The 12,414-nt window shown below is 38.1% G+C and overlaps 1 protein-coding gene across 1 annotated transcript in view; it reads right to left on the reverse strand.

Annotated features, from left to right (window-relative positions):
• Nucleotides 1-12,414, reverse strand: part of LOC126253678 (low-density lipoprotein receptor-related protein 2) — a 215,470-nt gene that overhangs the window by 118,896 nt on the left and 84,160 nt on the right. The window contains exons 16-20 of the mRNA XM_049955201.1: nucleotides 10,458-10,717; nucleotides 9,984-10,197; nucleotides 8,812-8,951; nucleotides 5,941-6,077; nucleotides 2,158-2,335 (exon numbers count right to left, since the gene is read on the reverse strand). Of these exons, the coding sequence (XP_049811158.1) occupies nucleotides 2,158-2,335; nucleotides 5,941-6,077; nucleotides 8,812-8,951; nucleotides 9,984-10,197; nucleotides 10,458-10,717 (929 nt within the window). The remainder of the gene's footprint in view (nucleotides 1-2,157; nucleotides 2,336-5,940; nucleotides 6,078-8,811; nucleotides 8,952-9,983; nucleotides 10,198-10,457; nucleotides 10,718-12,414) is intronic.

The following is a 12,414-nucleotide window of genomic DNA, read 5'->3' on the forward strand; positions in this document are numbered from 1 at the left end:
CAAATTTAATCACATTGGACTTGTGAAAGACCCATTCTCCTTCTCATGATCCCTGCAATGGAAATATTTCTTTGCCACCGATCCCTCCCACCTAAGCAAACCTATTCCCAACATTGAACCCTGCCTCTCCCAGTTCATACCACCATCCAACTGTGATAACCCCACCCTCACCTAACCTGACCCTGGTCACCTTCCAGGAATTCTTTATCTTCAACTTGGTCTTACCATCCTTCCCCAGGTCCCTTCTTGCCAAGGCTATCCTTTCAGCAGAAGACAAGGCAGCCATACACAGCTTCAAAACACATCCTGACCTAATCATACTACCTGCAAGAAAGGTTCCACCACTGTCATTATGAATCGTGGTGACTACCTGGCAGAAGGCCTCTGCCAATTGCATGAGTCCGCTATCTATAGACTCTGCCAGGGGCATCCCATCTCACAAGTCTAGCATAACCTCCAATGCCTAAAGCCTCAGGCTCATCCCAGAACCTCTCGCCTGAATCCATTTCCCTCTTCACCCATATGACATGTCTCACACCCACCTTCTATTTGCTTCCCAGAATCACAAACCCAACAATCCTAGATGCCCCACTGAAAAAATTTCGGCCTTCACTGACTAACAGCTCCAACCAATTGCCTGTAATCTAGCATACCACGTAAAAAATACCAACCATTTCCTTCACTGGCTCACCACCATCCCCATCCATTTACCTCACTGACCCCTACTCGTCACTGTTGACATCACTTCCATACATGTCAACATCTCTCATGCCCATGGCATTGCTGCTACTGAGTACTTCCGCTTCCGATGACCTTCATACACCAAACCCACTACCTCATTTCTCATACACCCGACTAATTTTATCCCAATGCACAGCTACTTCTGAAAGAAAGGTATATTAACAAATCCATGGTACAGCTATGGTCATATGCATGGCAACCTCCTATGCCAATATGTTTATGGGCCATCTAGAAGAAACCTTCTTAGCCTCACATAACCTTAAATCCTTGGTCCTTTGTGATCTGGTGTCAGAGCCAAGACATCCTATTCTCATTCCTTCACAGCCTCAACACTTTCTTTCCAATCTGCTTCACCTGGTCCTCCTCAACCCAGTGTGCCATCTTCCTGGACATCGACCTCCTCATCTCTGATAGCTCTGTCCGCACCTCTATCCACGTTAAACTCACAAAACACCAACAGTACCTGCATTTAGACAGCTGCCATGCCACGCACCCACTGGCCTTTTCCCCTTCTCTGCTCCTCTCCCTTTTCCGATCTCCATTTCCCCACACCCTCCTTCCACCACAGACTGCCGGTGCTGCACCTGGCAAATTTGTCCTGCTGCCATCTAGTCCCTGTGTGCTCTGCCAGACAGCACACGTCTCTGCCCCCCACCACCACAGCCTCCTGATGCTGTGCTTGGCAGCATTGTCCTGCCACCATCTAATTCCAGCACGCCCCATTACAGTGCTCTTCTCTCCCCCCACCCCCCTCCCTCCCACCTGTACCATGCTATTGCTCCCCCTTCCCCATCCCATATTCTACATCCTGGAGGACCTCCCTCCTCACTACGGATCAATTGGAATGAAAGTAAATCTAATCTAATCTAAACTGATCTAATCCACTCTGGATGGCCAAAGGTCAATGTGTTAACAACCTTTTCATTGAGCATGTCTGCAATTCAATGTGTCATCTTTAAGGTGATTAGCAATCTATCCCTTCATAATATTGTTGATATTACAACCCAGACTTTCCACTATTTTATATAGCAATGCTTAAGAACTGTGTTGGAACTGTAATTCCATCCAAGTCTTTTGTTGTAAGTAATATCACAAATTAAATATGTAAAATAAGAAATCGTAACATATATTCTGGGGTACTGATGTTTTTAAGCATGTGGAAATAGCTATTTGCCTATAGGAAGTTGTTTCAAAGACACTATTTCTATCAGTTTAACATGTGAGAGAGAACTGGTACTTTAAGTTGCAAACATGAAATAAACTACACTCTAAAGAGGAAACAAAAACAACATTGAACTTTTATAGATGTCTTAGGGATAACCTTGGCTCTCAAAATGATCCTTTTGTAATAAAAATGTGAAGCTACATGATTGTCTTACAGAGAGAACTAAATGACTTCGACACTTGAGTACTTACTAAAGGTGTCTGAAGACAGGTATTTGAACACAGGAGTCCTCTGAATGCACAGCTGTTCCTGTCACATCCTGGACCCTCATCAGCACCATTGGGGCAATCTGGTTTATTATTACATACTTGGTGATATTTGACACAGCGCCCTGTCACTCCTGGACACTGCCACTCATCAGAAGCACACCTGAAACGAATTTCCATTGTAATTTCTGTTGTAGCAAAAGAAGTTTCTCTGATGAATAAATGCACATTTCTTAATTGCTATTATTAGGGTGTACTCAGGTGTTGTTTCTGCAATACACAAGGCATAATTGTTGACAGCCCATAAAATCACTGTGCAGCAGAAAACATTTAATATGTCATTCAAAATTATTTTTTCATATGTTTGCCGATTCATGTCTGCAGTCCTCATAGACACTGAAATCCCTGCACCGTGGTACCGTACCACAGCACCAGAAGAAACCAATCAAAACGGGCACAGTCCATCTCAGCTTTGTCAACAAGCTGCAAAAATTAATTATGTAATTTATTTTTTTGCAATGATAATTAAAACTATACCACTACCCCACATACAGGATACTGTATGAATGGGCATATTTTCCCTTATTTACATTCATTAATCATAAAGTTTGTCAGATTTTATGGCCACTATTGGGTACATTGTAGCTTAACAATGTAACATGTAAGGAAATGAATATTTTACCATCCTCTGCCATCAGACCTCAGAACAAACTAAAAACAGCAGTAAGAAGAGAGGGAAAGGTGGAACAGGCCAGCCCCAAAGCCCAAACAAAACTGATTGGTTGATTTGATTTTTTATTGGTCCGGTTTTATCACACAGCACAAACTGTAAAATTGATGTTAGACATGTCAAAGAAAAGTTGTAATAATACATACGAGGATGGTCAAATGAAAACCTTAAAGAGTCCCATAAAATTTTGGAAGTTGTGTAATGGTCTTTTTAGGTGGCAGTAGTGTTCCTTGAGGTTCAGAAAGTGACCGACCTGTGGCAGAGTGATGCTTCAATGCAGTAATGTTCACAACAAGATGGCAGGCCCACCGTCAACATGTACCGTGATTGAGCAGAAATCTATGGTGCATTTTTTGTGTAATGAAGGTGTCAAACCAATCGAAGCTCATCGCGGAATGACAGCACAGTATTGTGATTCGGTTTGTCATTGCAGCGAGTGTGTAAGTGGTGTAGGACATTTAAAAGTGGTGTAACTTCCGTGGGGGATGCTCCAAGACCAGGGCAGACTCTCTACATAAGAAAACTGCGGTTAGTGGACGAGCTTGTAAAGGAGAACAGATGCATAACTCTGAACAAAATAGCCACAAGTCTGAAGATTAGTATTGGCTCAGAGTAGGCTATTGTTCACAATGTCCACCTGCTTAGATGAATGGTAATGTATTTTCAGCAGGCCTGGGATCGAATCCCGGCCAGGTGAAGATTTCCTCCACTCGTGGACCAGTTGTTGTGTTGTCCCCATAATCATCTCATCATCACCGATGCACAAGTTGCCCAACGTGGCGTCACCTGAAATAAGACTTGCAACCCGGCGACTGAACTTCCCCAGACGGGGCCTCCTGGTCAGCTATGCCTCCTGGTCAGCTATGCCACATGATAATTTCATTTCATTTGTTCACAATGTACTGCACTTCAACAAGGTGTTTGCAAGATGACTTCCACATCAGTTGACTGCCGCATTGAAAAACAATTACATAGATGCCTGTGAAGAACTTGTGCGTCATTTCCATATTGATGGTGATGCATTTCCGGGAAAAATTATAACAGGTGATCGAGACTTGGGACCACTACCACCAAGTCCCAACAAGAAATGAAAACCTCATACCAAAACCAAAAAAATTCTGCACTCAGCTGTCTGCTGGAAAAACCATGTTCACTCTCTTCGGGGATGCAAATGGTGGAATTTTGGAGCCTTACATGGATAGCGGAGTGAAGGTAACCAGTATTTCTTCTACAGACATTCTGAAAAATCAGCTTTGACCCAAAACCAGGAGTAAACGACAAGGACTTCTGACTTCAGAAGTAGTGCCAAAGCATGACAATGCCCGACCACATACAGCCCGTAAGACAATAGAGAGTGTTCAGAAAATTACATTTCAATGTCTGGTACGTCTTTATTCACCCAACCTTGCTCCTGATGACTTTCATCTGTTCAGTACACACAAAGAAGCAATGAGAGGCAAGCATTTCAGAAGTAATGAAGTAGTGAAAACCTCAGTCCATGATTGGCTACACACATGACCAAATGAATCCTTTCATAGTGGTATCTATGCACTTTCAAAGTGGTGAAATATGTGCATTCAACATCAGGGAGACTACATCAAAAAATGACATGCAAGTTTTTTTGTTCATTGTTACAACTGAAAATATTATAGCACTTTTTGGTTTCACACTTCAGTAAAGTGGGGCTCAAATCATCACCCAGCAATCCAGATTTATGTATTTTGTGATTTCCAGGATCTACTGTGGAAAAAACCAGGCTGGGTCCTATGTAATTTAAATAACCAATATCCTTCCCCATCCTTGTCTTATCTGCTGATGTGCTCCATACGTAAGGCCTAGCCAATGGGACATTAAACAAGAATTTTCTTTTTTCCTTCTAAATGAAATTGTATCCTGGAAAGATGTTAACTTTAACCGAGACAATATATTTTTGACCATTTTCCTTTATTAACAAGATAATGAATGCAGACTTATCTCTGTCTCCTTTCTGGTAAGACAAAAGCTGTCTCTCACTGTAAATCATGTCAGCAACCAGTTTGAAATGTCCCCCCCCCCCTTTCCCCCATCCCCACCCCCCAATAAAAAAGGAGGATGCAATACTGCTGGATTCACACACAGAACTAAACAAAAGTTCAGAACCTCTTTAACACTAACCTCTTTAACATCAACTTCTGCTGCCAAATAATAAATATTTTCTCTTACCTCTTTCGGTACATTTTAGGACTTCAGTGCATCTCAATTCATTTACATTAAAAATGTAGCACAAATACGACTGGTTTTCCATGTTGTTAACAAACTAACTAGGCTGAAAATATAGACACAGAAAACCACTCAAATCCATACCAAATGAAGCAAGGCTCACTGAAGATGGTGCATAAGTCATTAAACAGGTCTGGGTAAAAAATGGAAAGGAAAACGTTAGGTGTTTTCCATCAGACAGTGTTATTAGATGTTTTACAAAAGACAGTGTTCAGAACGATATTTATTTTATTAACATTAGATGTAAAATAAAAAAATGGGCTTCATAATTCAACAACAAGAGCAACTCTTTTGAACACTTGACTTAGAAGCCAGCTCTCTCTCTCTCTCTCTCTCCTCTCTCTCTCTCTCTCTCTCTCTCACACACACACACACACACACACACACACACACAGCACACACCTTAGAAGATACTTCTCATCTTTTTTGAGGCAGGAATAAATACCGGCCAGTTTCACAGGAAAAGATGTTTTCAAATGAGACAGATATTTTAATATTTCCAGCAACATTTATAAACTTGAAAAGAGTAGATTTGATGCAAGACAGTGCAGCTACTGCAAGTGGTATAAGCTCTTTTAATAATAAAGCAGAAAATTCATTTATTGTTGAAATATTACTGTTTCTGTACTTTGTGTGTGTGTGCGTCCCACAACTTGTAAAGATTTTTTGGCTGAATAAATAAATAAATTTGGCAGTATGGTGAAATATATTTGACCAAATTCCACATAGAAACTAAAGGAAAACATTAACAAAAGTTAAGACATATCCCAAGGCAATACCTGAATGGAGGTGGGCCACATGCATGTCTCGCGTCTTCATCTGATCCATCTTCACAATCATTTTTGCCATCACAAATATAAGCCTTGAACACACACTGTGAATTGTTGCACCTGAAGAAACCCATTTGGCAGTCAATCTACAACAGTAAACATACAAACAGCATTAAAAGAAGAAAAATGCAGTTCAAGTACATAAGGGTAGATCAAAACAGCTTCATTGTAATTATTATGATAATGGGAACTGCAAAATGGAAACAATATACAAAAATGAGGACAACAAATTACATACTATTCTTTTTTGTCTCTGCCCATGACAGATGATATTTCTGGATCTGCTGCTGCTTACTATTATGTGCTCACCTCTAGTTGAAACCACTGAAAGCTGCAGTCTCATCACTGAGCAGTTAACGCGCATAATAATAATAATAATAATAATAATAATAATAATAATAAACCTTAGTGACATTTCTGTGCTGCATAGCTAGCCAGTCCTCCCTCAACATTCTGTTATCTGCAGCAACAGTCTTGACAAGATTGTATAAGATTGCATTCTTTAACAACAGTATCTGTTACCAGAGGACACTTCCTGATTTATTTTAACAATTTAATAATTTCATTCAATAAGCAGTGAAAAGAACTGCAAATCAGATGAGGAGTGTGTATAAGAATAATAATATTTCAGTTTGCCTTCTTTCCATCACCATTCACTACCTCAGCTGCTCAATACATTCACAAAATCAGTGTTGTATAATGAAGCAGTCTCAAACTGAAGCTATTCTCATAAGTCAAATCCATACGAATTTTATCCCGAAATACTCAAGTGACTGGAATCAATTGTTTTAATTGTTCAAACTTTTGAAAATAAACTAATTATTGCATCAGGTTGCAGCTTTTAAAATATCTGAATCTTACATTCATGAATTTATATAAGAAGACATATAGGTCATGACTGAAGGAACTGTTCAACAATGAAAGTGTTGATACAAAAAATTCTGTATTCCAAATAAAAAGAAAGATCAGAAAACATTAAAGGTTTCAAGGAAGCTAGTGGCCAACACACATAAACTTACACAAAATGGCCAGATTTCAGGTTCAGGAAGTTCAAAGTTGTTTCAGTGAAAGTGTGGTACCACTTTGCTTGAGTATATGAGACTGAACAACAAACAGTTGCAAAGTGTGAAGAGGAAAAATTACGGCCTCAAGCAAAGAAAAAAAATCACAAATCAACCACAGACAGAAAATTGCTACTAAGGGCATTCTGAGATGTGGTCTGTAGTTTCTCACTCTACACCACTAAAGCCTCTTGCTATTTACAGAACATGACGCGCCAATGAAATGGTATATCATCTTTTAAAGACAATGTACGATCAAACCAAAATCATTTTTTCCTAGTGCCTTTTCAACAATGACTGTTCTTCCTGATATTATGCCAGCAGCTTAAATAGTTTGTACAGCTTTCCTCTACTCTTTTTTTGTGCTTCTCCTTGGGAGCAGTACAGTAATGTTCACATTGTTTGTCTTGTACTGACCTTAACAATTCAGTTTCTCTTTAGATATACTACATTTTGCTCAGCTTTTAGTTTCAGTAATAAAAGCAATAGTCTGTATAAAAAAATTAGAACCACTGCAAGCTGAAAAAAATAGCATGTAATATACCATTAATTAGTAGACAACATTTCACAATTGTTTTCCAGTTGAGAAGATATAACAGTATAAAATTGAGCCACCTGTGAAATGACACTCATATACCAATTGTTGTGTGAAGCCTGTTTGGTCTTTTACATTGGCATGACTACCACCCAGTCATCAGTCACGATGAATGGACATAGGCAGAAGGTGTGTTAATAGCAACACACATTATCCTATTTAAGAACATTCTCTACAACATGACAGTTGTGACCTTGGTGCCTGTTTCAACATGTGCGCCATCTGGATTCTTCTCCCAGACACCAGTTTCTCAGAACTCCGCAGGTCGAAAACTAGCGCTACAATATGTCCTTGGTTCTCGCCACCCACCTGCTCTTTATTCCTTCCGTCTCAGCATTTCTTCACTCCATTTTAGTTTTCTACATATTTTATTTTCTGACCTGTCTATTTTTCGACAGCCCCTCTCCCATCTCTGTTATATACAAGTACTTAGCTTTTTACTCTTATTAACTTGTGCACAATGTTTTATTAATAATCTCTGTCTTGCATATTACCCAATCTTGCACCTTTAAGCTCTCAGGTTTTCAAACCTCGTCTGGTGCAGTCCCAACAATCAGTCTTTACTTCTCATCCCATCCGATAAGTTTTCCCTGACCCGGGGTTCTGCGTGAATTATCCAAACTGTACCACTTTTCCTAAACCTCTCCAGTCCTTTTCCTTCACCTCTATCCCTTTCCCTTCAACTCATCTGCCAGAAGAAGGAGCCACTGGCTTCAAAAGTTTGCATAAGTTAAACCTTTTTGAGTGGGTGTTCTCCCACTGCTGACTGGAGACTTTATTTACAAACAAGGTATACGTTTTTCTGCTATTTTCTTCTTAGTTTTTCAAGGTTTACAAAAGTAACTGCACTAACATGTAATGGTATTAATTTTGATCCACAAGATACATGTACATGTCCTTTTGAAATTGATAACTTATGATTTGAGGGGAAAATCTCAATTATAGGCCACACCATAATTTTTCAAGCAAAAATTTAAGAAAAAAATTGGGGCCTATATTCACGCAAAACCTAGTAACGTATTTCTTACTGTCCTAGAATTATAAATTCATGATGAATACTGGGAGGAGCAAGTAGCAGTGTGTACCACTGAAACAAAGTACTGTTCAACTCGGGGGGTCGTCAATTACTCTGCAAAGTTGTACCAAATCAGTAAATTATTTTACCTGTCCACAAGATGATGGTTCATCTGAGCCGTCATCACAATCTGGTGTACCATCACAGTGCCATGATCGGGGAATGCATATCCCTGAGGACTTACACTGGAATTGTTTCTCACTGTCGCACTGATTCGGAGCCAAGGACGCTGCAAAATGGGAGAACATTTCAGCAAACTGATGGATGAGAAGTAGAAAACAGAATTATTTAATGTTGTATTACATATAAAAGTACATCCATTTAGCAACTCTTGGAGCATGTGTAATGGAAACTTCAATTAAAAAATAAAACATCATATACACAGCTTATATTTTTATTTTTCATTTCATCCCCCCCTCCACTGAAATTCTCATACTTGGCCTCATTCTTCAAACATACTGAAAATTGAGAATGTTTTCTGACCAAACAAGTTTTTCTCTTCACTGAAAAGTATTCTTTGTGACGATCATTTTGTGAATGTTGTAGTTCTGAATTACAAAGGTGTCTTGCATAAGGTGGAATTCCTCTCCAGATTCTTTGTGATGATATTGTGAACATTATGAATAGACTTAACATTTTGGTATTTTGATTTCAATGTACTTAAAAACAGTTTCATCTTTATTTCTTCCTTTCTTTCTTATTCTGGTTATTCATTCCTGTAACCTGTCCCTATCATTGTACTCATGAGTGAATGTTAACTTTTTTGCACTTCAGTAATTATTAAAATTTTTATAAAGCTGTATATTAGATATAACTTTGCTTGCTGTAATGGATTAATGCAAAATATGTGGAATGCCTGGTTAAATGTAAGACATGGCTGATTGGTCATAATACTGCCATGTTAAATAAATAAATAGAAATAACATAAAAACAAATATATCCCAGTCAAATCTCTATGGGCAACGTTCACCTCTTCATAAATATTGCTTTCTCATCAGTTGAATACACATTCTAAAATGACTCCAGTATCCATGGCATACTCACATCTAAGTATTTTATGTCAATGTTATAGACACAGATTTTAAAATAAATCACTAATCCTGTCACTGTCAAATGAACATTCATTTCACTAACCACCAAAAAGAACAATATCAAATTGATCACAATTTTCACTGATTATTTTACATAAACATTCAATACTTTATCATCCCGCATGGACTTTGTAATTTTTTCACAAACAATACAACAAATCACTACTTACGGCAGCCTTGTTCATCACTACCATCATTGCAGTCAGGTATACCATCACATTTATATGATTCCTGTATACACTGCTTCAAATCAGCACATTTGAACTGTGATGCTGTACATGTTATTGGTGGGCAGCCTTCTTCATCCTGATTATCAAAACAGTCATTATCTCCATCACAGACCCATGACTGTGGAATACAATGACCAGACCGTGGACAAGTAAACTGAAAACAGTATAGATTTTGGTTTCAGTCTGTATATATCAAAGTATGTAATTAATATAAAGTTTACATATGTTTTGGCAAAAGTAATTAAAATTAATCAGCCAACTTTTTAAAAAATTCACTTTCAATTAAGTTATGGAACATAAAATATATTATGCAGTCAATAAACATATTTCTAATAACAAAAGAATATACAACTAGAGTTTACAATATAGTTCACAAATAGTGAGTAGAATACCTAGATAGTACACAACATTTACCTGAAAATAGGCACATGTCTTCTCTTTACAGAATTCTCCTTCATCAGAGCCATCACCACAATCATTCTCTGAATCACATTTCCACGTTTCAGGAATACAGCGTCCATTATCACAGAGGTACTGAGACAGAGCGCATGTCACATTTACACAACCAGTTTCATCTGAGTAGTCACCACAGTCGTTTTCAGAATCACATTTGAAGCTCATTGGAATGCAGCGACCTGTTTTACACTGGAACTCTCCGGCACCACATGTTGGTTCTGGAAGGTTGCATGATTATAATAATAACAATAATAATAATAATAATAATAGCTTTATTCAACATCGAATGGTACAGTGCACATGTACAAAGAAACAGTAATGATTAAAGTTAATTGTACAATACACACGACACATTCTCATCAGAGCCATCACCACAATCATTCTCTGAATCACATTTCCACGTTTCAGGAATACAGCGTCCATTATCACAGAGGTACTGAGACAGAGCGCGTCACATTTACACAACCAGTTTCATCTGAGTAGTCACCACAGTCGTTTTCAGAATCACATTTGAAGCTCATTGGAATGCAGCGACCTGTTTTACACTGGAACTGTCTGGCACCACATGTTGGTTCTGGAAGGTTGCATGATTATAATAATAATAATAATAGCTTTATTCAACATCAAATGGTACAGTGCACATGTACAAAGAAACAGTAATGATTAAAGTTAATTGTACAATACACACGACACATTCTTCTGAATACGTCATTAATTTACAACAAAATTACAATAAGATGTTTACTGATTTCTATCCACATAATTTCACAAAGCATTTGTTGTTCTTCATATAAATATGGTACTCTTCTAGTGTGTAGAAAGGGTGTTTTACTAAAAATTTCTTAAGCTGATGTTTCAGTTTAATTGCAGGAAGAGCCATGACTGCACTAGGCAGTGCATTAGCTAACTTTATACCTGCGTACTGAGGCCCCTTTTCGTAAAGTGCTGTTCTGTGGCTGCCACTGTAAAATCTTTCTTTATTTCTAGTATTGTACTGGTGGAAATCTGAATAAGTGTTCGGGTGCTGTCTTTTCACAAGCAATATGGCTTTCAGAATGTATGTGTTTATAACAGTTAACACCTCTGTTTTTGGAAACAAGTTGCGACAAGATTCCCTGTATTTTGCTCCACAAATTATTCTCACACCCCTTTTTTGAAGAATGAGTAGCTTATCTAGATTAGCTTTGGTTGTTGCCCCCCAAATTTCAATACCCTAGTTCAAGTGAGAGGAGAAAAGAGCATGGTATGCAGTCTTTAGGACTACAGTGTCTCTACAGAACTTGCTAATAGTACTGATTGCAAATATATTTCTTGACAACTTAGTTGCTAGGGAGTCAATATGTGTGTCCCATTTCAGGTTGCTTTGGATTGTTACACCAAGGAAATTTACACTAGACTCTTTCTTTACCAATTCGTTGCCAATGTATAATTTAATTTCATTATTCAAACTACTTTTGTTAAACTCCATCAAACATGTTTTACTGGTGCTTACATTTAAGTTGCTTTCATTAAAAAACTGAACAATTTCTTTTGTCACATTATTACACTCGACCTCTAGTTCATTACATGATTCCTTTTTACACACAATGGACGTGTCATCGGCATACAGAACAATTTTGGAATTTTTAGTACAGTATTTAATATCATTTACATAGATCAAGAACAGAAGGGGGCCCAACACCTCTTCAATTAGTTGAGCAGCTGCAGTGCTAGTTGATTTACCTTTTAGGAATCCATTTTGATTTTCGAAAATCAGGTTGTGTTTGTTAAGAAAGTTTATAATCCTGTTGTATATAACTTTCTCAAGTATTTTGGAAAAGACAGGAAGGATTGAGACTGGTCTGTAGTTTTCTATTTTGTTGTTGTCACCTTTCTTAAAAATGGACGTTACCTGTGCTATTTTTAGTCTGTCTGG

Source organism: Schistocerca nitens, chromosome 4 (genome assembly GCF_023898315.1).
Source record: "Schistocerca nitens isolate TAMUIC-IGC-003100 chromosome 4, iqSchNite1.1, whole genome shotgun sequence".
NCBI lineage: Eukaryota > Metazoa > Arthropoda > Insecta > Orthoptera > Acrididae > Schistocerca > Schistocerca nitens.